General features: G+C 39.6%; 1 protein-coding gene across 6 annotated transcripts in view; it reads left to right on the forward strand.

Moving 5' to 3' along the window:
- dennd1a (DENN/MADD domain containing 1A) overlaps positions 1-27,787 on the forward strand; it is a 533,820-nt gene that overhangs the window by 319,086 nt on the left and 186,947 nt on the right. For all 6 annotated transcript variants that reach the window (XM_087998441.1, XM_043720136.2, XM_043720139.2 and 3 more), the window contains 2 exons: positions 966-1,011; positions 11,876-11,977. In XM_087998441.1, coding sequence (XP_087854567.1) covers positions 966-1,011; positions 11,876-11,977 — 148 coding nt within the window. The remainder of the gene's footprint in view (positions 1-965; positions 1,012-11,875; positions 11,978-27,787) is intronic.

The following is a 27,787-nucleotide window of genomic DNA, read 5'->3' on the forward strand; positions in this document are numbered from 1 at the left end:
GATCTATGAAAATGTATTGTAAACAAGGAAGAGGGTTTGCTCTGTTAACCCAAAAGTGCCCTGAGTGGTTCAAAACTAGCATTTTTTAAAATTGGATACGAACATGCAAGAAGTCCTACTGTCAAGAATGATCATAGGCATTCCACCGATACAAATTTGAGTAATCCAATCATATAGTTGCAAAAGGTTCACTTGACTAACTACCTCCTCCTCCGCTTCTAATTCCCCAGACCTCCTCATTCCTTAAATACAAAAATGCATGATTTCTTCTTTCACCCTCAACCTCCCCTCCCCACATCAACATCGACCTTGTCTCCACTTGATTAGATTGTTTACGTGAATCTGTCTCACAGGCAAGATTCTCAAGTTTTAGCAGCTGGAGCTTTACCCCAAGCGTCCCATAATCCCCATTCATCAGTCTCTTCTCACAATGGTATTTGTATTGACATTTTTTTTTAAATCAATTGCACAATAATGCAAAATTAATGGCGTGTTTTACATAGTTTTCTTCTCCAGTAGCTTTAATGTAAATATAAGCAAACGTGGCAATGTGCACAGTTGATTGTTGATTTAATGTCATCTATCTCATGCTTCTGCAGAAGTTGAATTGCACCTTGAATGACTTCAACCATAATCTTATTGTGAAATATTAGCTAAGTGACTTGTATACCTCGTGGCACCATCATAATATTATTATTCGTTCAGGTTTATGTTCTGATTAGGATAGTTGTAGCTCTAAAGATGTATACCAATTTTGAGAGAGAAAAGATGAATATTCTTGTTTCATCCAGCTACAGAAAACCTTTTAAAATGAATCCAAAATGACCATTTTTAATAATTGTCATTAAAGATTATAAAACTAACTCAGGTGAGGCTTTAAAATGATCTAATCATCAATATTGTAGAGTTAATACTCAGTGGATTTAACATCAATAATTAACATAAATTCTTTTTCCTATTTTTAGTGCTCCAATGCCCTACCTCATAGGAGTGCATTCTAGTTTAATGGAGGTAAGTTTATTTTGCTTAATCAATGGAATTGAATTATATTTCGTATATGTCTTTAAAATCTGATTATTTATTGTTTCTAATCATTTCAACAAAGCTGTATTTAAATCTTCACAATTACATAGATGCTAACGTAAGTTAGAAGGTTTCTTAATATTTTTTATTAAAGTTAGAATTAAGAGTATTTAAATTTGTGGCTAAAATTGTATTGCTTCCTTCGGTCTTCAGAATTGATAACACTTGGAAATACACTGCATATCTAAAATCTAAGCTTTTTGTGGTCGATTAAAATCTATCAAATCAATAGAAAATTCAACACTTTTCACCCTTGATGTGTTTATTCATTCATGGGATGTGTGAGAAAATGTCAGGCCAGCATTTTTTACCCATGCATAATTGCACAAAAGGCAATTAAGAGCCAATTACATTGCTGTAGGATCTGGTGTCATATGTAGACCAGATGTTGAAGAAGTTCCCTGGACTTTGAGCACTGGCAAACTTTATTGCGTGGTATCAGGAGGAGCACACCTTTCCTTCGTATGCTCTGGTGCAACTCCAAAACATTCTAGATTCGCTGGGGATTTATATTGTCCAAGCTGAGGGTTGCTCAATCAGATACATAACCACTAGATAGTCACAAGTTGGCCTATGTGAGCATATACCAGGCAAAGTCTGAGGCCTTGCTTTAATGATCTAATGTTTTCAGACCTTGAGTCAATGCACACTCCAGATACTACATTTGCACATTGATAACGTTTAGCTGAGTTGCGCTTTGTGCAGGTAAACATTTCATTAGTTATATGACAAAAGCAAAAGTTATGTGATTGTTACAGTGTGTTCTGGCAGGCGAGCGCCACGCAGGGCAAGGGGCCAAGCCAGGTAAGAGCAATACCATGACTGAGCAGTAAAAACAGCCTCCTTGGTGGAAAAGCCCATACCTCGTCTTCCTGGTAACCCGGATGGCTGTCAAGATAAAGGGAAGACCTGAGAGGATGCATGGAACCTGCTGCAAGAAAGCGCCACCCTTAGAGGAACATAAGCAGAAAACGCTGGAGGCATCAGTTCACCCGCCAGATACAATATGTGGAGACTGATCGCCATTTTAGTCTCTGTGCTCCTCATTGCCTTGTTCATACTGACTGGGCATGAGGGGAATAGGAAAGATGGGATGATGCACCCTGTCACAAGGGAATTGCATGTCAACACTTTTAGATTGATTTAGATTACTTAGTGTGGAAACAGGCCCTTCGGCCCAACAAGTCCACACCGCCCCGCCGAAGCGCAACCCACCCATACCCCTACATTTGCCCCTTACCTAACACTACGGGCAATTTAGCATGGCCAATTCACCTGACCTGCACATCTTTGGACTGTGGGAAGAAACCGGAGCACCCGGAGGAAACCCACGCAGACACTGGGAGAATGTGCAAACTCCACACAGTCAGTCGCCTAAGGCGGGAATCGAACCCGGGTCTCCGGCGCTGTGAGGCAGCAGTGCTAACCACTGTGCCACCGTGCCGCCTACATGACTTACATTTATGCAAAGAAGGTTATCCACTCTAGCTGCTGGGTATGCACCGATGTCCTGATACATTCAAAGGGAGGAATCCCCGAAGACCCATTCCATTTAATGAATCCGAACCAGCTGAATGGTGGTTGGAACAAAACAGGTCCTCTGATATCTTCACCTTGGGGAGGCAGTAGGTTTGACTGGGAATCTCACGACTCTTTTATGCGAGGCTCTGATGGGACCAATTATTCCGCTAACAATAAGTTCACTTGGGAGTGTGAAGGTTATAGTATGGAAAAATATAAGGTTTGGTTCCAGCCTTAATACAACCTCTTGTATACACCCCCAGTTCTGTTCCTCACTAATATCACAGGAAAGGGTACCCATGAGAACCATCTGCTTTGAAAGCAACTACGCGGGATGCTGGAACCAGTAAATGTATTCATTCCCTGCTCCCTAACCCATCCTTGTGCCGATCCACTTCCGCTGGGAGTATCCTGAATCTTGATATTTCCAACAAGACTACCACAGTGCCAAGTTCACAACTCTTTGGACTGGAACTCAAACCAGTCACTTGAGAACATGTAATGGCACCTATTTCATTTGCAGCCACAAAGCCTACCCCTGGCAGCCAGCCTCCTGGACTGGTAGTTGCTATCTAGGGTATGTGGTCCCCTTTATTTACCACTCACACTCCTCCCCATTCCAACAGCCTTGGCCTCCCACCAGGACAGCTATAACAGATGCTGAGCAGTTCTTTGCCATTCTCTTCCCTTCATATGGGACTGCGCTAGTGGCAACAAGGGTCAGAAAATTGGCCTCTGTTCTAGAGGAAATAGAAAATGAAATGGTGGCAGCTCTTGACCAACTTAGTGCGGAGGTGGTCGCAATTTGCACAGTTGCCCAACAAAACAGATTGGCTTTAGATTATTTACTAGCCGGGAAAGGGCACTTGTTCCCTTATTGGCTGTGAATGTTGCACCTATATTCCTGATTCCAGTGAGAACATCACCAACCTTGCCAATCACATTCGAAAATCTGCATCCAAGCTCTGTGACACAAGTTCCTCTTGGGATCTGTGGAGCTGGATGGGTGGATGGTTCGGTCCCTTAGGAAAGGCCCTCTTGAAGTTCCTCATTATACTTGTCATTTTTGTTATCATTCCAATTCGTATCATCTGTCTCAAACAGTGTTGTTCATAATTTGCCTCGCTATTACTACCCTCAGTCCCATTAACTTCCCAGTTGGTCAAGATCCCCCTCACTGAAATCCCTCACCCTGATACAGATGAGTATCACTTTCCAGGTAAGGAATTGCAGATTTCCTTCCTTAAACGATGTTAGTCAACCAGATGGATTTTTAAGACAATTGATGATAATTATGTGATGAAATTTAGGCCAACTGTTTATTCCATATTTTTCATTGAATTTAAATCTAACCATCTACCATGGTGAGTTTCAAACCCATGTCCATAAAATATCAACCTGGGATTCTGGATTACTTGCCAAGTGATATTACCACTGCCCACCCCATATGCTTACGGTTAGCAAAAGAAATGCAAGACATTTATTGTGATGCATGTGTTATGTACCTATTTTCTTGTGCTCTTTCTGTGAGCATTTAAAATAATTACTACATTCACCTAACCAGCCAGTATGTTTATTTTACCTGAACGAAATATTAAGGTTTAAACATTGTCAGACAAAGCAATATTCATGAGTTATTATGTTTTAGTGCTTTTAAGAACACAAGAATATAAAAAAACTAGGAGCAGGAATAGGCAATTCAGTCCCTCGAGCCTGCTCTGCCATTCAATATGATCATGGCTAGTTTCATCTCTATCTCATTCCCACTTTCCTGCTCTTTCTCCATAACCGTTTAATTTGTTGCTAATTAAAAATCTGTCTATCTCATTTATTTAGTGTCCCAGCACCCACTGCACTTTGGGGTTGAGTTCCATAGATTCATGACCCTTTTGAGAGAAGTAATTCCTCCTTATTTATGTTTCAAATCTGCTACTCCTTAGTCTAAAATCATGATCTCTCATTCTAGATTTCCCCCGTATCCTCTCTGCGTGTACTTTGTCAAGCCCCTTTAGTGTTTTATATCCTTCAATCAGCTTTCCTCTCATTTATGTAAATTCTAGAGAATGTATGCTTTAAGCTGCTCAATCTCTCCGTAAAACATTTCTGGAATCAATCTAGTGAATCTCCCCTGAACTGCCTCCAATGCAACTGCATCCCTGCACAAGTAAGGGGACCAAAACTGTATGCAATGCTCTCAAGTGCAGTCTGATGAATGCCTTGTACAGCTGCAGCAATACTTTTCAAAATTTATCTTCTATTCCTTTAGCAACAAATGCCAACATTGTATTTGCCTTCCTTATTGTCTACTGTACCGACATACTAGTTTTCTGCAGTTCATGTACAAGGACACCCAGATCACACTGCACTGAAGCATCTTGAGGTTTCTCTCCATTTAGGTAATACGTTGCTGTTTTATTCTTCCAACCAAAATAGTTAACCTCACACTTATCTCACACTGATTAGTTAAACACAATTTACCCTTCGTAAAATGATGCTGACTCTGATGGATTTTTATTTTTCAAATGTCTTGTTATTACTTCCTTAATCATGGTTTCTAACAATTTCCCAACAGCATGTATTAAACCGCTTTGCTTTTTGCTTTGCAAAATCTTGGGCGCATATGATATTGATTAAAATTCACTTCATATCCATATTGTGGCTATACTTTGATAAGGAAAATTGAGTCATTTTAAGGCTTTCTTGAAGTAATATTTTCAATGACCTGAAATCATAGGCATGAGTTTTCATTTGCCCCCATGCTTTTAATCTTAGTTATTTTTCGTCTTAGTTTCATCACTAACAAGGAAGAAAAATTTAATCAGCTAATTGCTGTGAAGTGGAACAGTACTGCTCTGGTATCTTTCTAGATTAACCAGATATATTTGTTTATTGTATAATTAAGCTCATCCCTTAATTATGTCTAATTATTTTGACTACAGATTGATGGAATAGTTTCTCTGCAGTAACGTTTAAAAGCTGGTAAAAGCCAATTTTTCACAATAACAGTGACTTTTTGTCGTTGATACCCTTGTATTAGTCTCATGGCAAGTCTTAACAGACAGGTGGCAAACCATCTCCCAGCTCTTTGCCAATTATACCAGTTGCATGGACATAGTCACAGGTGAGGTGCTGGAAGGCTATCGATGATGCAAATATCTCAGCAAGGGACCCAGCTATCACTTCCCTAGCTTCCCACGGAGTTCTAGAATGCGCCTGATCAGGTCCTGGGGATTTATCCATTTTCATATGTTTTTAAGACATCCAGCACCAACTCCTCTGTAATATGGACATTTTTCAAGATGTCAGCATCTGTTTCCCCGCATTCTATATCTTCCATGTCTTTCTCTACAATAGACGCAAAATAGTCGTTTAGTATCTCCCACATCTCCTGCGACTCCACACAAAGGCCGCCTTGTTGATCTTTGCGTGGCCCTATTCTCTCCCTAGTTATCCTTTTGTCCTTAATATATTAATAAAAACTCCTTGGATTCTCCTTAACCCTATTTGGAAAAGCTATCTCACGTCCCCTTTTAGCTCTCCTGATTTCCTTATTAAGTATACTCCTACTGCCTTTATACTTTTATAAGGATTCACTCGATCTATACTGTCTATACCTGACATGCTTCCTCCTTTTTCTTAACCAAACCCTCAATTTCTCTGGTCATCCAGCATTCCCTACACCTACCAGCCTTTCCTTTCACCATAACAGGAATACACTGTCTCTGGACACTCATTATCTCATTTTTGAAGGCTTCCCATTTTCTAATGGACCCTTGATGGGCCGAAGGGCCTGTTTCCACACTGTAAGTAATCTAATGTAATCTTTACCTCCGAGCATCTGCCCCCAATCAGCTTTTGAAAGTTCTTACCTATTACTGTCAAAAATAACCTTCCTCCAATTTAGAACTTCAACTTTTAGATCCAGTCTATCCTTTTCCATTACTATTTTAAAACTAATAGAACTTTGGTTGCTGGCCCCTGCCGTGACTTATTTCCCAAGAGTAGGTCAAGTTTTGCACCTTCTCTTGTAGGTACATTCACATACTGACTAAGAAAAATGTTCTTGTATGTGCGCAACAAATTCATCTCCATCTCCTCAACATTATGGCAGTCCCAGTCTATGTTTGCAAAGTTAAAATCCCCTACCATAACCACCCTATTATCCCTACAGATAACTGAAATTTTGTTACACATTTATTTCTCAATTTTCTGCTGACTGTTAGGGGCCTACAATACAATCCCAATAAGGTGATCATCCCTTTCTTAATTTAGTTCCACCCAAATAACTTCCCTGGATATATTCCTAGGAATATTCTCCCTAAGTTCAGCTGTAATGTTATTCCTTACCAATAATGCCACTCCCCTTCCCCTCTTTACGCCCCCCCCCCCTTTTTGTCCTTCCTGTACCCTTTGTGTCCTTAACATTAAGCTGCCAGTCCTGTCCATCCCTGAGCCACGACTCTAATTGCTATGATATCCCAGTCCCATGTTCCTAATCATGCCTTGAGTTCATCTGCCTTCTCTGTTAGGCCTCTTGCATTGAAGTAAATGCATTTTAATTTATCAGTCCTAGCTTGTTCTTTGTTTTGCACTTTCCTGGCCTGACCTTTTGATTTGCTGCATTTCCTAACTGTACCAGTCTCACATTGATCTCTTTCCTCACCATCTCCCTTGATCCCAACCTCCTTCCAATTCAGGTGCAATTCCTCCTTCTTGTACAGGTCACTTTTACCCCAGAAGAGATTCCAGTGATCTAAAAATGTGAACATGCACGTGCACCAGATCCTCAGCCACTAATTCATCTGCTCTATCCTCCTCTTCCCACCTTCAGTAGTTTGTACCATTGGGAGTAATCCAGATGTTACTACCCTCGAGGACCTCCTGTTTAAATTCCTGCCTAACTCTCTATTCTCCCTTGAGAATCTCATCCTTTTGCCTTCCTTTGTCGTTGGTTCCAACTTGTACAATGACCTCCTGCTGGACCCTCTCCTCTTTGAGAATATTCTGCACCCTCTCTGAGACATCCTTGATCCTGGCACCAGGGAGGCAATACACCATTCTAAAGAAATATTAAGGAATATATCTGCCTCCGCTGCAAGATTTCCTGTCATGTGCTAAAATTTTCATTCCATTTTCTTTTATGCTTTCAGCTGATACTTATCTATGTTCGATTACTTTTTTAGATAGATAGATTTAGATAGATTACTTGCAGTGTGGAAACAGGCCCTTCGGCCCAACAAGTCCACACCGACCCACCGAAGCGCAACCCACCCAGACCCATTTCCCGACATTTACCCCTTCACCTAACACTGTGGGCAATTTAGCATGGCCAATTCACCTAACCTTCACATTTTTGGACTGTGGGAGGAAACCTGAGCACCCGAAGGAAACCCACGCAGACACTGGGAGAATGTGCAAACTCCACACAGTTGCCTGAGGTGGGAATTGAAGCGGGTCTCTGGCGCTGTGAGGCAGCAGTGCTAACCACTGTGCCACCCACAAATGATGTTGATATGAAAATTGTCACTTTGGGCAAACCGAAGGCCTAACTATTTGGCCAAGTTTAGAAATTGAAATATCTTGGATCTACTATATGCTTAACTAGCATTAGCTTTTTCACTGTGATATCTAGCTTTTATTCTAGCAAATGGAAAAATGACTGTTTGCATGTGTATGAACCCATAACTTTGTCATTGCCAAATTCTGCCGTTTTTTCCTAAAAGCTTTGATTCATCCCTATTCATAGGGATATCATGAATGGATGATCAGGCAATGTGTATTAATTTAATGGATGAAGGTGAATGGGACAGGATTGTACCTAAGCATCAACAGTTTGGTACAAAATTAAGAGTTTTCAGAGCCTGAATCTGTTGCTGTGCGATAAAGATGTCACTGGTCAAAGATGATGTCTGTTCAAAATATTCAGCCTGTATACATTAGAAATATGAATGCTGCCACAAGACACTCACTGCACTCATGATTGCAGGGTACATACAAGCATTGTCAATGAATATATTCTGTTCAACCAGTCATGGCCCTTGCAAATGACATTCACGATCTTTTAATTTTTTGTGTGAAGGAATCCGATTTACCAGTTCTATAAAAGTGTGGGCATGTATGTAAGAATTATTAATATTGTACAGTCTATTGTGTCAGCATTATGGTTCTTTGAGTTAAGGTAAAGACACTCAACTATTTTCAGGGCTAAAAGTGTAGGAGGTGTGTTGAAAGATATTACAGAAATTCTGAAATAATAACTAGTGCTCTAGTTTACCTGTCTTCACCTAGTTTGTTTTTATGTGCACTTTTGCATGTTTTCTTGACCAGGAATAATATCAAAAGAGGCCATCCAATGGTAAAGAAATTTTACGGTATGCCCTAAATAGTGAAGTAAACTTACAGTAGGTTAACTTAATTCAGGTTAATTAAAGAATGAAATTTACTACTGACAAATCTCCATCAGAGGATCTTGTGCATTCATGTTGATACATTAAATCTGTTGATTTATGAATGCCTTAACCAGTTTGATTATTGGACAAATCTGTAAATAAATAGTAAAAATGGGCTAACTCAAAATTTCTACAGTTTCATTTATGTTCTTTTAAAGGCATTTTGATTTTCTCCAAATTTGGCCAACCTACATCTGATTGCATATGATCAGACAAAAGAAATATTAGAATTGCTTTTTTGGGCTTTTGCAATAAAACCAGTACTTTTATCAGTGCCGTTTTAATGTCAGTCGGATAAACTGGCTGTCAGAGAAACATTCAAGCTAGATAAACTATTTGTCTATTTGGTTAATAGATTCATTTCCTCATTACGAGTGGTATTAAATTTAAAAGTAAAAATGTTTTGCTTTAGTTATACAGGACATTGGTGAAATCCCATCTCGAATACTATCATGTCAATTTTGGCATCCTTAAATAAGGAGGAATTTAAATGCATTGGAGGCAGTTCAAATGAGATTAACGAGATTGATACCTGGAATGAGGATAGGTAAGATAGGCTGGGCTTGGTTCACTGGAGTTTAGCAGAATGAGGGGGGTGACTTGATTGAAGTGGATGTGGAATGGATGTTTTTGTGGCTGAGTCCAGAACTAGGAGATAGCTTTTAATACTGAGATCATCCCTTTGGGACCGAGATGAGGAGAATGTTTTCTGAGTGTTGTGCAACTTTGGAATATTCTGTATCAAAAGACAGGTTAGCTGGGTTCTTTGAATATTTTTAACACAGAGGTGCATAGATTCTTGTTAGGCAGGGGTATCTAGGGTTACTGGGGGTAGATGGGAGTGTGAAATTTGAAATACAGACTTATTAGCCATGATCTTATTGAATGGCCAAACAAGTTGGAATTGTTGAATAATCAATTCTTATGTTTGTGTATGTTGAGTGAGTTCACTGAAACAACAGAAAGGACAATTCTTACAGTAGAAATTGAGATAGAATTGCAACAAAGTGGATTTGTGATGCATCCTTTGAAGATATTCCTGGTTGCCATCTCTGTCAATGTTAGTAATCCCAGATGCCCACTTTGTTTATACCTAGGACAGTCTCTTGCATGAGCAATATATATTCTTTAATTGTATCACATTAATAAGCATAATGATACTTCTGGGCATACTCAACTCAGCAAAAAGTGTTCAATTTAAAGATACACAACAGAAAATGCTGTATTTGATTTAACAAAGGAAAAACTTCTTCAAGTTCGTTTAGTTAGTTGTAGATCTTTGACAGCCAGTTAGTCACAGCTGTTTATGATACTATAACCTCAAATCACCTGTTTAGGATCAGTGCTGCCGAGGACACTCGGAACAGGAAAGTGAAAAATGCACAGAAGGGGTTAGTAGCCCACACGCTGTGCAAGGATCAAAGAGTTTAAAGGTCAAAGGACATGTCTCGCTTAGCCATATCTTTCTGTTGAATAGCTGCTTCAGATTGTAAATCTGACGAGGATTTCATTAAGTCGTTCTGTCTGCTGCTGGGGCATGAAATCATAAAATTTTATATCGTCAGCTTTTCCTGCTTCTGGCAGCCAGATTGACATATTGGTGTCCGTAAAAAAGACAGCTTTATGTCTTCTTGGAAACAAAGTATATTCTCACCACAATCCCTTAAATCATTTTAGAGTCAAAGCACTGTTTAAAAAGTTAAAGTACGAAAGATACCAAAGCTTAACGTTGATTTATAATATGTTGTATAATTCATTTGAGCTCATTCCAGCTATGGGAGGAATGAGATCAGCTTTTCTTTTGTGGTATTTGACGTTTGCCGCCTTATCTTATTCCAAGGGTTTAGAGAACACTTCTGTATATTTTTAATTGTCTGAAATTGCATTTAGTCACCCTGAGAAAATGATAGCAAGTGACACAGTGTGGTCAAGTTATATCTTGAGGGAGGGTTTAAAAAAACATATCATCAAGACAAATAGTACTAACTACTTTCTATTTAATAGACTGGTGAATAAGGCCCCCTGTAGTTTGTTTGAAAAGTTAATGCATTTTAACTGTGTTGATGTCATTTAGAAAATTCAAAGCACTGTTTGCACTAAGAAAACAGCCCTTACTGATTAAGTCTGTAATTCTTGGGAAGCTACATTTATAGATGTAATAAACAATGTGTTCAGCAGTTGCTAAGATGGATTTCTGGACCCCTTGATTGCATGGAGTGTGTCGTTCATAAAACTAATAATGCAAAATTTGGTTTCCATCAAAATGGGGATATAAATAAACAACACGTACCTATTGAAAATTTGACCAATTTACAGAAACCATGCTTTATTTAATTATACTCCAATTGCAACTTGTAAGGAACTGCTCTTGGTTTGATTCTGATAATAATGCATAGAAATTGTTTCCACACTATAGTGATTCTATGATTCCATAAATGCCATGTATATAAAAGGATGAATTTGCAAATTGTTTTCAGATCTTGTGTGTACTGTTGATATTAAATCATTAAAGATTTAAAGTTTGAAGCTAATACATAAACTTTCAAACAGACATACGACACACGGTAGGCTGATTTATTTGAAACAGTCGTGTCCTAAAATGAGGCTCTCCTAAACTAGCTTCCATTGCACATTGTAACATTTTTCCAGAGATCTCTTGTGTGTATCAGTAACATAGTAAGAGTAATTTGGTTTTACACCCAAGTATATGAAGTCTAGATTTTGTTGTTGATTTTAGATTTCAAATTGTATTCTTAAAACAGGTGTGGGTTGATAAGTTTTCTTAAAATATCAACAAAACCATTTCATTCTTCCTACAACAGAAAGTGAGGAACATGGCCTTAGAAGATGTTGTGTTACTAAATGTGGACAACAATACGCTGGAAACACCATTTGATGATCTTCAAAGCCTTCCTAATGATGTGGTTAGTATGACCTAGCTCTCATTTCTGTGTACTTTTATTAGTGAACTCAACATTTAATATAGCAATTTGTTTTGAAGCTTCCTTTCTCCATTACTCTGTTTCATGTCTGTTTGACAATGCTAGCTAGTCTCCAAAGTGTTTTGTTTCCCTAAAGTGAGGGTCAGGATTGCATGAGAGCAGTCTGGTGCTTTACTAACAGTCCTCACATTTCACTGCACCTCATTCTCCTTTTATGGCCTAAATTTAAAACGCTGTCTTTCTGAAGGGGCATAATTGTACAATTTGATTGTTTTCTTTTAAAAATCCATTTATGTTATTGTATTAATTTAAAAAAAATTCACTACCTTATTCTCTGCTGTATTCTTTACCTTTACTGCTTTGTGCCTGGGCCCTGCTTTTTTCCCCCCTCCAATTCTATTTCATTTTAAAAAAATGGAATGACATTGCATGCTGAATGGTTTGGGTTTGGCAAGGAGATGTGTCCAATTTGCCTTGCACTGTCTCAATGCCACCTGCTACTGGAGTACTCTTAATTAATAGATCAAAGAAGCAAGGCAGAGGTGGTAAAGTGTGTCAATTCAAGAGAAGATAACTGTACTTTGATCTAAACAAAGTTGTTCCAGAAAGAAAAATAGCCTCAATTTCTTTTCAATCGTCTGTGATCGATGTTCTGATGTCTTTTTACATTTTATTTAATGCTATGATTTTAAGTTTGATAAAGGGAAGAATAGATCTAGGGTGTTATTTAAAGGTCTAACTGAAGAAAATGTCCCTTTTGATGTAAGATGCTGACTTTAAAAGTACAGCAGATAAATGAAAATGGCATACACTGCTACAAAGTCCAGTTCTTTTGTGTTTTCTTAAAAGGTGACATTGCTCACATCACTGCTCGCTGTGGCATCAAGATGTTAGATGTATAACTAGTTGTTGTGTTGCATCTAGCATCTTTATTTTGCAACCAAGCATACCATCTGTTTGAAGTACTGTCCTGCTTTGAGTAAGCGCCCTCAATGCTGTCAGCATTTTGGGTTTACTGCAATAAAAGCAATTTGACATTTACAGACATGAAAGTACATATTGCTCACAAAAATTCTCCCTATAGGCTTTATTGTGCACTCATTGTGCCCTACAATTTGGCACTACAATTGGAAAAAAATTAATTACGCAGTAACAACTGTTCTATTTCAGTGGACATAACTTAATCCTTTCAGCGACCCGTGTTCTGTGTAGCACAGTCTAGCTCATGGGATTAAACAAAAGGCTTTTGCAAACCAGAAAAAAAAAAGATTAAACGGCCTGACATTTACAGCTAAAACTATAAACACCTTTAATTATTAATTTTTATATACTTTACACTTGAAAATTGCAGAGGTCTGGTTAAATTCGATATTAGGATGCACCTCTGTGCCGAATAAATTAATCACCATCTAAAAACTTTAATGTAGAGGGATAATTTTAAATAGTATATGCAAACAAAATGGATTTTGAGTGAACTTACTCTTCAGGGAATGCAATAGCACAGTTGTTAGTGCACTACATTACAAATTGGAAGGGCCAGGGTTAGATTCCCAACCAAGCTGACCCTCACTGTTGGTTTCCTCAAAGAATGAAGGGCTTATCTCTGTGAAGTTGGCAGGTAAAATGGGGCTCAAACTCGAGAACAATGAATGTCTCAAAGATCAAATTTTACCATGCTAACTTTAAATTCTTTCCTCACAGCACTCTGGGTGTCCTTATACCCCAAGGACTGCAGTAGGTTATGAAGACAGCTCATCATCACTTTGTCCAGAGCAAACAGGGATGGGCAATAAACACTGGCTGGGCCAGCATTGTCCAAATAAAGATCAATTTTGTTTTCAAACTATTGCTTTTTAGCATGTGCTGCAAACAGTCTTTCATTTATTTCCTCCTGCTTTCTTATTCTTAAAAGCCTTGGTATATGATGATGATGAGGCATGCTATAATGTTTCAGTCACTGCACTGATATGTATTTTTTTCTTCCTTTTGAAGTATAAAAGTATCTGCAGTATATGACAGAAAAAGTAGTTGTTTGATTGGACAGAACTTCTGTATTGCTGAGAAAATGCTCATTTTCTCAAAGCTGTTCATCTTGTATTCATTAGGACAGTTCATAAGAAATACCAAAGTATAGGGAGATCAAAATTCTGTCGTTTGAGAGAAGAATGCTGATTTGTGGATGCGTTTCCGTGGAGAGTTCATGATGATTGACAGTTAACTGTTAAGTTTTGTTTGTTTAATCAAGTTAGGTTGACTCTAATTGCCAGAGTTGGACCGTGCTAGAAAGTCCTGTTATTTTCATCTTGTGGCTTATTTTCTCTTCAGCTTTCAATGTACCTAATTTTCATGTGATTGAACAATGGATATATATGTCAATGTTAAGTCTTTTTAAATTTTTTTTATGATATCGTATTTGGCAGTCAATGTTTGAGTGGAAGCAACTACAAAATATTCACCTTGGTGTTCAGTCTTAAATCCAGACAATTGAAACCTGACTATTTGCTAGTAACAATATGATTTGTTTACTGCTGGTTGTGACAAATTTTCCAGCAACAGTAAAATAGAAGCACTATTTCAGGAAGTAGTTTGCCAATATAAATGTATAATTGAGGTGTACATTAAATTAGACGTATGGATACGTTATTAGCTACAGTCTCAGAATAAAAGATTACCTTTTTATTATCATACTAAAATGTTATTGATAAAATGACTAACTCATTTGTCAGCAAAATGAGTTATTTCTCAGTTAGCTAACAAAATACCTTCTCTCACTTTTGATCATTGGCTTTTACAAAGTTCAAGGCAAATAAAGTTGGGCTTGGAGTTTTCTTCTTTATCTGCCCTTTCTTTCCATATCCTTAAAAGGTAACGTCCACATAATCATCTATTGTATTATTGTTGGGGAAGAGGAAAGTTTAAATTTCACCAACATATTCCGGACACAACTTACGATTTGCAAATTTCATTAAACAGGACTATTTAATAGTGTCAACTATAACAATATTTGTACTAACTGCAGCAAGGTGTTTTCTGTAAGCAGCGATCAATGAATTCTGTGTCTTCCATTCTAAGAGCAACAGGTTTTGGCAGTAATTCAGAAAAGGTTGAAAAAAACAGCTACTCTTGCAGCTAATAATTTGGATTAAATCTAGATAGGCTTTCAACTTTATAAATCAAGCTCATAAAACCTGTCAAGTTGCCCAACGACGTGCCTTTCTTATAATCCTAAAAAGACCAGCCATGAAACTCAGAAGTTTCCTCTGATTTCAGATTACCAGTTAGTAACATTAACGTGCTGCAAAGAAGAGTTGGACAATCAATGTCTACAAATGCCATTGAACGAACCAATCTGAAGTTAGCTGGAGTGTTTTAAAACTCATTCTTATCATTCTGTAATTCTTAAGCTATCTCTTTTGCTTTCAACTGGTAGATATTCTCAGGCATTGTCCTTTGTTAGTCTTGGGCTTATCGTACAGCTTTGAAAAGCTGTCAGAAATACTACTGTAGTTTAATTGTTAAACTATGGAAGCTAGTTCCGTTAAATTTTTTTTATAACATAGTAACATTTCTGTTTCAACAATAAAAGTGATGAACTTCTGGAATGAGAGTCATAGGTACTAAATTAATTTAAGACATTGTGGGCAATTAAAAGAGAAATGTCATCAGGCAGAAAGTTCTGAGGTTGTAGAATTTATATTCAGACTTAATAGTTGAGAAATAAGCTGTCAACATGTCAGAATAGGTGGATATTGGAAAATAGGATGAAGAGTTGTGCGAGCAATAATAGTAATATGTTTAGGACTGTTTACTCACTTGAAGAGTAAATGTCTATGTAGATAGGTTTACCTGTAACTTCTGTGTATTTCTGTACATATCTGCATTTTGTTTACCATATACAGAAATATGATTTTTAATTATGCAATGGTAATGCACCTTATCAAATAATGATTTACACAGTAGAAATGTCTGTGATTTTTATGGAACTAATCTGTTCTGGCACTAGATCATATTGTTGGATGATGATAGTTACTCTACTTCAAAAGAGTTAGTTTGTATTGTTTTCATGTATAAGTATTATTACTTAAGGATTTTTACTGAAAGTATAACTTGCAGCATTGGATATGGCATGTTCAGGTATCTGCTTCATTTTATTTAAGGCATTTTAGAAAGGTGGGATGGGGAAGGAAAAAAAACAAGAAACGACAGACCTGCCCCCAGTTTAACAACTGTTGTAGACAGGTTATTAGAATGCAGCATTCGGAACAGAGTGCCAAGTGGCCTGATTAAACACAGTCAACATCAATTGGTCAATGGGAATTGGGTGCGAGTGGGAGTTGGGGGTGGAATCTACACTGGTTGGAATTCTATCGAGCACAAAGCTAGATATATCTAGGTGGTTGTGGTTGGTAGAAATCAGTCATAGAGATGTATAGCATGGAAACAGACCCTTCGGTCCAACCCGTCCATGCTGACCAGATATCAGCCCAATCTAGTCCCACCTGCCAGCACCCGGCCATATCCCTCCAAACCCTTCCTATTCATATACCCATCCAAATGCCTCTTAAACGTTGCAATTGTACCAGCCTCCACCATAACCTTTGGCAGTTCATTCCATACACGTACCACCCTCTGCGTGAAAAAGTTGCCCCTTAGGTCTCTTTTATATCTTTCCCCTCTCACCCTAAAACTATGCCCTCTAGTTCTGGACTCCCCGACCCCAGGGAAAAGACTTTGCCTATTTATCAAATACATGCCCCTCATAATTTTATAAACCTCTATAAGGTCACCCCTCAGCCTCCGATGCTCCAGGAAAAAAAACCCCAGCCTGTTCAGCCTCTCCCTGTAGCTCAGATCCTCCAACCCTGGCAACATCCTTGTAAATCTTTTCTGAACCCTTTCAAGTTTCACAACATCTTTCCGATAGGAAGGAGACCAGAATTGCTCACAATATTCCAACAATGGCCTAACCAATGTCCCTTACAGCCGCAACATGACCTCCCAACTCCTATACTTAATACTCTGACCAATAAAAGAAAGCATACCAAACGCTGCCTTCACTATCCTATGTACCTGCGACTCCACTTTCAAGGAGCTATGAACCTGCACTCCAAGGTCTCTTTGTTCAGCAACACTCCCTAGGACCTTACCATTAAGTGTATAAGTCCTGCTAAGATTTGCTTTCCCAAAATGTAGCGCCTCATTCATTTATCTGAATTAAACTCCATCTGCCACTTCTCAGCTCATTGGCCCATCTGGTCCAGATCCTATTGTAATCTGAGGTAACCCTCTTTGCTTTCCACTACACCTCCAATTTTGGTGTCACCTGCAAATTTACTGACTGTATCTCTTATGCTCGCATCCAAATCATTTATGTAAATGACAAAAAGTAGAGGGCCCAGCACCGATCCTTGTGGCAGTCCACTGGTCACAGGCCTCCAGTCTGAAAAACAACCCTCCACCACCACCCTCTGTCTTCTACCTTTGAGCCAGTTCTGTATTCAAATGGCTAGTTCTCCCTGTATTCCATGAGATTTAACCTTGCTAATCAGTCTCCCATGCGGAACCTTGTCAAACGCCTTACTGAAATCCATATAGATCACATCTACTGCTCTGCCCTCATCAATCTTCTTTGTTACTTCATCAAAAAACTCAATCAAGTTTGTGAGACATGATTTCCCACGCACAAAACCATGTTGACTATCCCGAATCAGTCCTTGCCTTTCCAAATACATGTACATCCTGTCCCTCAGGATTCCCTCCAACAACTTGCCCACCACTGAGGTCAGGCACAGTGGTACCACGTTTGCCATGCTCCAGTCTTCCGGCACCTCACCTGTGATTATCGATGATATAAATATCTCAGCAAGAGGCCCAGCAATCACTTCTCTAGCTTCCCACAGAGTTCTCGGGCGCACCTGATTAGGTCCTGGGGATTTATCCACTTTAACCGTTTCAAGACATCCAGCACTTCCTCCTCTGTAATCTGGACATTTTGCAAGATGTCACCATCTCTTTCCCTACGGTCTATATCTTCCATATTCTTTTCCACAGTAAATACTGATGCAAAATATTCATTTAGTATCTCCCCCATTTTCTGTTGCTCCACACAAAGGCCAGCTTGCTGATCTTTGAGGGGCCCTATTCTCTCCCTAGTTAGCCTTTTGTCCTTAATATATTTGTAAAAACCCTATGGATTCTCCTTAATTCTATTTGCCAAAGCTATCTCATGTCCCCATTTTGCCCTCCTGATTTCCCTCTTAAATATACTTCGACTTTCTTGATACTCTTCTAAGGATTCACTCGATCTATCCTGTCCATACCTGACCTATGCTTCCTTCTTTTTCTTAACCAAACGCTCAATTTCTTTCATCATCCAGCATTCCCTATAGCTACCAGCCTTCCCTTTCACCCTGACAGAAATATACTTTCTCTGGATTCTTGTTATCTCATTTCTGAAGGCTTCCCATTTTCCAGCCGTCCCTTGACCTGCGAACATCTGCTTCCAATCAGCTTGTGAAAATTCTTGCCTAATACCGTCAAAATTGACCTTTCTCCAATTTAGAACTTCAACTTTTAGATCTGATCCAACCTTTTCCATCACTATTTTAAAACGAATAGAATTATGGTCGCTGGTCCCAAAGTGCTCCCCCACTGACATCTTAGTTACCTGCCCTGCCTTATTTCCCAAGAGTAGGTCAAGTTTTGCACCTTCTCTAGTCGGTACATTCACATGCTAAATCAGAAAATTGTCTTGTACACACTTAAGAAATCCTCTCCATCTAAACCTTTAACACTATGGCAGTCCCAGTCGATGTTTGGAAAGTTAAAATCCCCTATTTCCTGTATTTCCAGGAATATCCTCCCTCAGCACAGCTGTAATCCTATCCCTTATCAAAAATGCCACTCCCCCTCCTCTTTTGCCTCCCTTTCTATCCTTCCTTAGCATTTGTATCCTGGAACATTAAGCTGCCAGTCCTGCCCATCCCTGAGCCATGTTTCCGAAATTGCTATGATATCCCATTCCCATGTTCCAAATCATGCTCTGAGTTCATCTGCCTTCCCGGTTAGGCCCCTTGCATTGAAATAAATGCAGTTTAATTTATTAGTCCTACCTTGTCCCTGCCTGCCCTAACTGTTTGACTCACTTCTGTTCTCAGCTGTACCCATCTCAGATCGATCTCTTTTCTCACTATCTCCCTGGGTCCCACCCCCCACCTTACTAGTTTAAATCCTCCCAAGCAGTTCTAGCAAATTTCCCTGCCAGTATATTAGTCTCCTTCCAATTTAGGTGCAATCTGTCCTTCTTGTACAGGTCACTTCTACCCCAAAAGAGATTCCAATGATCCAAAAATGTGAATCCTTCTCCCATACACCAGCTCCTCAGCCATGCATTCATCTGCTCTATCCTCCTATACCTGCCCTCACTAGCTTGTAGCACTGGGAGTAATCCAGATATTACTACCCTTGAGGACCTCCTTTTTAAATTTCTACCTAACTCACTGTAATCTCCCTTCAGCGTCTCAACCTTTTCCCTTCCAATGTCGTTGGTTCCAATGTGGACAATGACCTCCTGCTGGCCCCTCTCCCCCGTGAGAACATTCTGCACCCTTTCTGAGACCTCCTTGATCCTGGCACCAGGGAAACAACACACCATTCTGCTTTTTCTCTGCTGGCCACAGAAAGGTCTGTCTATACCTCTGACTACAGAATCCCCTAATACAATTGATCTATTGGAAACCGACGTACTCCTCATTGCATTAGAGCCAGTCTCAATACCAGAAACTTGGCTGTTTGTGCTACGTTCCCCTGACAATTCATCACCACCTACATTTTCCAAAACAGCATACCTGTTTGAAATGGGTATATCCACAAAAGACTCCTGCTCTAGCTGCCTACCTCTCTTACCCTTCCTGGAGTTAACCCATCTATGTGACTGTATCTGAGACTTTCCCCCCTTCCTATAACTGCCATCCATCACATACTGTTGCTGTTGCAAATTCCTCATTGTTTCTATTTGTCTCTCCAATCGATCCACTTGATCTGATAAGATTCGCATCCAACAGCATTTATGGCAGATATAATCCGCAGTAACCCTTAAACTCTCTTTAAACTCCCCCACGTGACAAGAAGTACATATCACCGCAAAGGCCATTTTTGCTCCTTCACAATCTACAGACCCAGAAAATAACACCGTCTTATTCCTCTACAAATACTGCCCCAAGTTAAATTAAAAGCTATGGCTTGTATTTTAAGTTTAATCAAGAGACTTATCTCCAAAAACATATAATCAAGAAAGAATCCACTGTACCCACTACTGCAGCCTTTCTTCTCGGCTCCATACATTACTGCAGGAGTTAGGTCAAACCGACTCCATCTGCTTCATCAATGACAATCCATCCATCATAATGTCAGAAATGGGGATATTTGTTGATGGTTGCACAATGTTCAGCACCCTTGCGATTTCTCATACTGAAGCAGTCCAGGTCCATGTACAGCAAGACCTGGGAAACATTCAGCCTTGTGATGGTATCGTTTGTAAGTCTATAAGCTAACTCGCTGAGCTTGAAGGTTTGTTTTCAGACATTTTGTCACCATACTAGTAACGTCATCAGTGAGAGTCTCTGGTGAAGGGCTGGTGGTCCCATTGCTCTGTTTCTGGCTCTTGGTTCCTTAAGGTGGGTGATGTCATTTCCCGTTCTTTTTTTCAAGGGAAAGTCGATAGGATCTAAGATGATGTGTTTATTGATGGAGTTCTGGTTAGAATGCCATGCCTCTAAGAATTCTCATGTGTCTCTGTTTCACCTGTCTTAGGATGTGTGTGTTGTCCCAGTCAAAGTGGTATCCTTCTTTTGTCTGTATGTATGGAAACTAGTGAGAGTGGGTTGTCAGAAATGACATCACCCACCTTAAGCAACCAAGACCTATAAATAGAGAGGTGGGACATACCACCAGCGCTTCACCAGAGTCTCTCACTGATGATGTTACTTAGTATGGTGACGAAACATCTGAAAACAAACCTTCAAACTCCGCGAGCTAACTTACAAACTTACCATGAACCTGAGCAACAAATCTTCTCAAAGATAGATAACATTTGTGCCACATGAATGTCAGGGGATGAGTTGACAAGCTTGTGTGCAGCCAGGTCTTTTACAACTAGTATAAAACACTGCAAGCCAGTATGGTACACTCCTTATGGCAACGATGTTATTACAAAGTACATTCCTTCTGTGAGAAATTACCTCAGTTTTTCCAGAATCACGAGATTTTGTCCCAAGAAAATTGGATGACATTGGTGAAGATTTGCTACAGATTTTCCAAACTATTGATGCTTTATACAAAGAAGTATGGATGACATTTTACGTAAAAAACTTATCCTAAAGTTTAAAAAACTGGATAAAAGCAAATTACTGCGGATGCTGGAATCTGAAACCAAAAGAGAAAATGCTGGAAAATCTCAGCAGGTCTAGCAGCATCTGCAAGGAGAGAAAAGAGCGGACGTTTCGAGTCTAACTGACCCTTTGTCAAAGGGAGCGAGGCAGAAAACGATAAACTGTTGGCCAGTTAGCTTGACGTCTGACAGGGAATATCCTAGAATCAGTAATAGATTATAGCTGTGCACTTAATGAAACTTTATTTCCCTTTGACAAAATCATGATTCTTTTTGAGGACATATTTAATAAATGTATTGGAGTCATTTAAATGGAGTTGCTTGTGCTATGCATGAAAGGGAGCTTGAAGGTTTACTGTATTTGGATTTCCAGAAGACATTTGAGAAGGTGCCAAATCCAAGCTTATTGCAGGAAGTACAAGCTCATGGTGCAGAAGATAATATATTGACATGGATAGATATTTGGCTGGCTGGTAGAAAACACAGGTTGCATAACTGAATATGTACTTTCTTGTTGGGATGTGATAAGTAAAGTCCTACCGAAGTGTGTGTTGGGTCCCAACAGTTTCCATTTCACACCAATGACTTGGATGAGTGGAACAAAGCTATGATGGCTAAATTCACAGATGACACAAAGATAAGATATATTTTGAAGAAGACATAAGGTTGCAAATGAATATGGATCCATTGACTGAGTGAGTAAAGACCTGGCAGGTGAAGTATCATATGGGAAAATACACGGTTGGTCAATTTGGCAGGATGATTGAAAAGGCAGGGTATTACTTAAATGGAAAATGACTGCAATATTCCATAGTACAGAGGGTTTTGGTGGTTCCGTATTATTCACAAAATGTTACTTGCAGATTTGACACATAATCAGTAAAGTTGATAGGGATATTAAGCTTCTGTTATACAAGGCATTGATGAGATCTCAAATATAGTGTATGGTTTTGGCCTGCTTATTTAAGGAATGATGTCAATGCGTTGGAAGCAGCTCAGAAAAGGTTTGCTAGTTTGTAAGCCTAATTGAATGAGTGGGTTGTGTTATGATAGGTGGGGTTAGCTGAAATCTTTTCTCTGAAGTTTAGCAGGATGAGGAGTGACTTCATTGAATTGTATAACAATTCAATAAACAATTTGAGGTGACTATCTGTGTGGAGTTTGCACATTCTCCCTATGTATCCGTGAGTTTCCTCCGGGTGCTCCGGTTTCCTCCCACAGTCCAAAGATGTGCAGGTCAGGTGAATTGGCCATGCTAAATTGCCCATAGTGTTAGGTGCATTAGTCAGAGGGAAGTGGGTCTGGGTGGTTTACTCTTCGGAGGGTCAGTGTGGACTTGTTGGGCCCAAGGGCCTGTTTCCACACTGTAGAGAATCTAATCTGATCTAAAATAATATCCTGAGTGGTGGATATAGAAATTATATTTCCTTTTGTGGCTCAGTCCAGAATTACTCATCACTGTTTATTCAGGACATCGATTAGTTAAAGAACAGATGAACCTATGGTCACCTGAAGTAGGTTGCATTCTGACACCATGCTATTGTCTTAGTTTGAAAACCAATGTGCTCTTTGTTTCAGTAGTCCAATTTGCTTTCAACATTTCGAACAATAGTCTTTTAAATTGATATAACCTTCATTATGCATAGATGTGCGGTGTATGAAGACTATCTGAAACTGCAGGAATCCAGTGGTTTATAAAAAAGTGAAGGGAAAGGGAATTCAGCAACAAGCTGCAGTTGGACAACCTTTTTATTTGGTCACTACGTTATACTTAAGTGAAATGAGGGAGTTTGATTTCAGCAAGGGCTTGATGATTGTTAATATTCATTTGGAAACTACTTTGGACCAAGGAAGGTGGACACCAGAATAAAGTAAAAAGGTGAAGAGAGCTATTATACTTGTTAGGCCAATGGATCCAACGTCACTGGTATTGAGCAGTCAACTACAGTGGTCCAGAGAGAGACTTTCATACCACAGAGCAAAGAGCAAAACTTGTGAATGTTAGAACAGTGGACTTCAGGAGTAATGGACTGGTGGTAGAGTGAGATTTAATATTTAGGTTTTTGGTTCACAGTCATGACATGACACTGAATCCAAAATTGCAATAATTAATTGTCCAAAGAGCGGTGCTTTTTAGCAGACTATTAGCAAAGAATAATAATTGCTTTTGTGAAATTATACCAGTAAGTGATTTACAATTGCACAGCAAAGTAAAAAAAAAGGGTTTTAAGCAAACAGTACACTAATCATTCAGTGAGACCATGATTGGAATCTTCTGTGCCATCTCGAAATGGAGAGGAGGTGCAAGGGAAGGTTAAATTTACAATGAAAACGTTTTGAGCAAAGCTTTGCTTATTCCTGCTACCATTGGCAAAAACGGAGTTGTTCACTGACTGGAGGCTGATTAGGCCATTCACTGGCCATCTTGCAAACCCCCTGGATTTAATAAGTCAGAGTTGCTCCGATTGCTACATTGCTATACTGCCTGATCTTTCAGTCTCAGCATGAGTTCCCAAGGGATCTCCCTTTAATTGTGTCTGGTTGCACGTAGAGGGGCTCCCTGGTGTCAGTGACTGACCCCATACTCCAACTCTGCTGCTTAAGTTCTTACCAGGGTGTGGACCCTGGCACTTAAAAATTCCCATCAGCCTTTTGTTATGGTGCAGAGACTGGCAATCAAATCTAATCAACCTTTCTATCTCTGTATTTGCAACACAGGAAAAATTAAACCATCGACGAATCCCAAATAATTTCAATTGTTTCTAACCAGGCTTTTGAATAACCAATCCCAAAATATTAATTAATTAATTAATTAATTAATTAATTTCCAGACAGTGGCTTTACATCTGAAACGATAGACTTAACTATTTATTGGTTACGCAATAACTTTAGCAGAGAGAAAATTAAACAATAGAATTCTGATTAATATTTAAACTTTAATTCCAAAACATTTGTTTTCAGCCCCACTCACACGAGAAAGGTAGACAAATGAACACTGTTAAAGGATAAATCAAAGTAATTAACAAAACTGACCAGGGTATTTAAATAGCTTTTGCAATGAGTTGTTTCACGGGAATTGGTGTGGACACCTTGATTGCTTTTCTGAAACCTTGAATAAGGTCACCATCTTGGGTCACCCAAGCAAAGGCAGCAATACTTCTAACTTAGCTTTCCTCTTTTTGAAAGCTTACGTAGCAGATTAGGCAAGGAGTTTTCAAATTTTCATGCTGTCTTAGCAGCAGCCCAGAACCATCTCTTGGAAGACATAGTTTAAAAAAAACATTAATCCTAGTTCCACGTTGATAGACTGTCAACTGCTCCAAGGCCTTAATTTCATTCAACCACTACCATCTGCTTGAACATACGGTCTCTTCAAAACTTGTCGGAACCAATTCCCAGGTACTGACCTCATTAAAAGCCAATTTCTGCTATCTGCTTTTCCCGGATAGTTATGTCTGTTGCAGTCTTTTTAATCAAGAATCCACCAGCAATTAACAGCCAGGTTTAGCTTCATAAACAATCAAAGCTTGTTTTGTCTATTCTTTTCTTTTTATCACAAGCAGACCAAAAGTTGACAAGGCACCTCCAATTCACAATTAAAATTTGATAAAAGAATAAAAATGATGAAAAATCAATGAGCATTCTAACCTTTCATTGTGTCTACTATTACCCAACCTTTTTCTCCCTGCAGCCTCAGCACTGTTAGTTGCTATTGAATTCTTGATTATTTGGTTAGGCCAGAAGTTGAGGAGGCAGGCTCCTCTCCTTGATGAGGCCACAGTCTAGATGGCCTCTTCAGTGGCTGCTGCTGGTAAAATTCTTTCTGTGATCCTGCCAGTTACCTGCATGGGCTTGGCACCATCATTTGGTCCCAACCACAGGACTTTGCAGTAAAATTCTGAGCAGTGTCTGTTTGATTTCCTGTATATGCAGATTATATACGTTGTTGAACTTTATTTTTAATGTCCGAATGTGGAAAGAGTTAATATTATCCTTTTTTGTAAATTCACTAGTGGGTGTGGGCGTCACTGACTGGCCAGCATTTATTGCTGTCCCTAGTTGCTCTTGAGAAGGTGGTGGAAAGTTGCTGCCTTGAACTGCTGCAGTCCATGTGCTGTAGGTAAACCCACAATGCCACTGGGAGGGAATTCCAGGATTTTAACCCAGCAACAGTGAAGGAACAGCAATATACGTCCAAGTATAAGGATAGCAAAGATGATTCTCGATAGGAGTGAGAGAGACAGGCTAGTTGTCATGGGGGCGTCAACTTTCCAAATATTAACTGGGAACACTATAGTACAAGTACTATAGATGGGTCAGTTTTTGTCCAGTGTATGCAGGAGGGCTACCTGACACAGTATGTAGACAGGCCAACAAGGGGTGAAGCCACATTAGATTTGGTACTGGGTAATGAGCCCGACCAGGTGTTAGACTTGGAAGTAGGTGATCATTTTGGTGATAGCGATCACAATTCTGTTATGTTTACTTTAGTGATAGAAAGGGATAGGTGTATACCACTGGGCAAGAGTTACAGCTGGGGGAAAGCAATTACGATGCGATTAGGCAAGATTTAGGAAGCATAGGTTGGGGAAGGAAACTGCAGGGGATGATGGGCACATTAGAAATGTGGAGCTTATTCAAGAAAAAGCTACTGTGTGTCCTCGAGAAGTATGTACCTGTCAGGCAGGGAGGAAGCTGTAGAGCGCGGAGCCGTGGTTTACGAAGGAAGTGGAATCTCTGGTCAAGAGGAAGAAGAAGGCTTATGTTAGGATGAGATGTGAAGGCTCAGTTAGGGCGCTTGAGGGTTACAAGGTAGCCAGGAAACACCTAAAGAGAGAACTCAGAAGAGCCAGGAGGAGACATGAGAAGTTGTTGGCGGGTAGGATCAGGTAAATCCTGATTTTAAGCTATTTAAGGAATAAAAGAATGACAAGAATAAGATTAGGGCCAATCAAGGATAGTAGTGGGAAGTTGTATGTGGAGTCAGAGGAGATAGGGGAAGCACGACATGAATATTTTTCGACAGTATTCACTCTAGAAAACGTCAGTGTTGTTGAGGAGAATACTGAGATACAGGCTACTAGACTAGGTGGGATTAAGGCTCACAAGGAAGAGGTATTAGAAATCCTGCAGAATATGAAAATAGATAAGTCCCCTGGGCCGGATGGGATTTATCCTAGGATCCTCTGGGAAGCCAGGGAGGAGATTGCTGAGTCTTTGGCATTGATCTTTAAATCATCATTGTCTACAGAATAGTGCCAGAAGACTGGAGGTTAGCAAATGTGGTTCCCCTGTTCAAGAAGGGGAGTAGAGACAACCCTGGTAATTATAGACCAGTGAGCCTCACTTCAGTTATTGGAAAAGTGTTGGAAAATGTTATAAGAGATAGGATTTATAATCATCTAGAAAAAAATAATTTGATTAGGGATAGTCAGCATGGTTGTGTGAAGGGGAGACCGTGCATCACAAACCTTATTGAGTTCTTTGGGAAAGTGACCAAACAGATAGATGAGAGTAAACCGGTTGATGAGGTGTATATGGATTTCAGCAAGGCGTTCGATAAAGTTCCCCACAGTAGGCTATTGTACAAAATGCGGAGGAATGGGATTGTGGGAGATATAGCAGTTTGGATCAGTAATTGGCTTGCTGAAAGAAGATAGAGGGTGGTGGTTGATGGGAAATGTTCATCCTGGAGTCCAGTTACCAGTGGTGTACTGCAAGGGTTGGTGTTGGGTCCACTGCTGTTCATCATTTTTATAAACGACCTGGATGAGGGCATAGAAGGGTGGGTTAGTAAATTTGCAGACGACACAAAGGTCGGTGGAATTGTGGATAGTGACGAAGGATGTTGTAGGTTACAGAGAGACATAGATAAGCTGCAGAGCTGGGCTGAGAGGTGGCAAATGGAGTTTAATGCGGACAAGTGTGAGGTGATTCACTTTGGTCGGAGTAACCAGAATGCAAAGGACTGGGCTAATAGTAAGATTCTTGGTAGTGTAGATGAGCAGAGAGATCTCGGTGTCCAAGTACACAGATCCTTGAAAGTTGCCACCCAGGTTGACAGGGTTGTTAAGAAGGCATATAGTGTTTTAGCTTTTATTAATAGAGGGATCGAGTTCCAGAACTATGAGGTTATGCTACAGCTATACAAACTCTAGTGCAGCCGCACCTGGAGTATTGTGTACAGTTCTGGTCACCACATTATAAGAAGGATGTGGAAGCTTTGGAAAGGGTGCAGAGGAGATTTTCTAGGATGTTGCCTGGTATGGAGGGAAGGTCTTAGGAGGAAAGGCTGAGGGATTTGAGGCTGTTTTCGTTGGAGAGAAAAAGGTTGAGAGGTGACTCAATAGAGACATATAAGATAATCAGAGGGTTAGATAGGGTGGACAGGGAGAGCCTTTTTC

The sequence above is a fragment of the Chiloscyllium plagiosum genome, unplaced genomic scaffold (genome assembly GCF_037043375.1).
Source record: "Chiloscyllium plagiosum isolate Xiang-an unplaced genomic scaffold, Cpla_swu_hap1 HiC_scaffold_21, whole genome shotgun sequence".
Classification (NCBI taxonomy): domain Eukaryota; kingdom Metazoa; phylum Chordata; class Chondrichthyes; order Orectolobiformes; family Hemiscylliidae; genus Chiloscyllium; species Chiloscyllium plagiosum.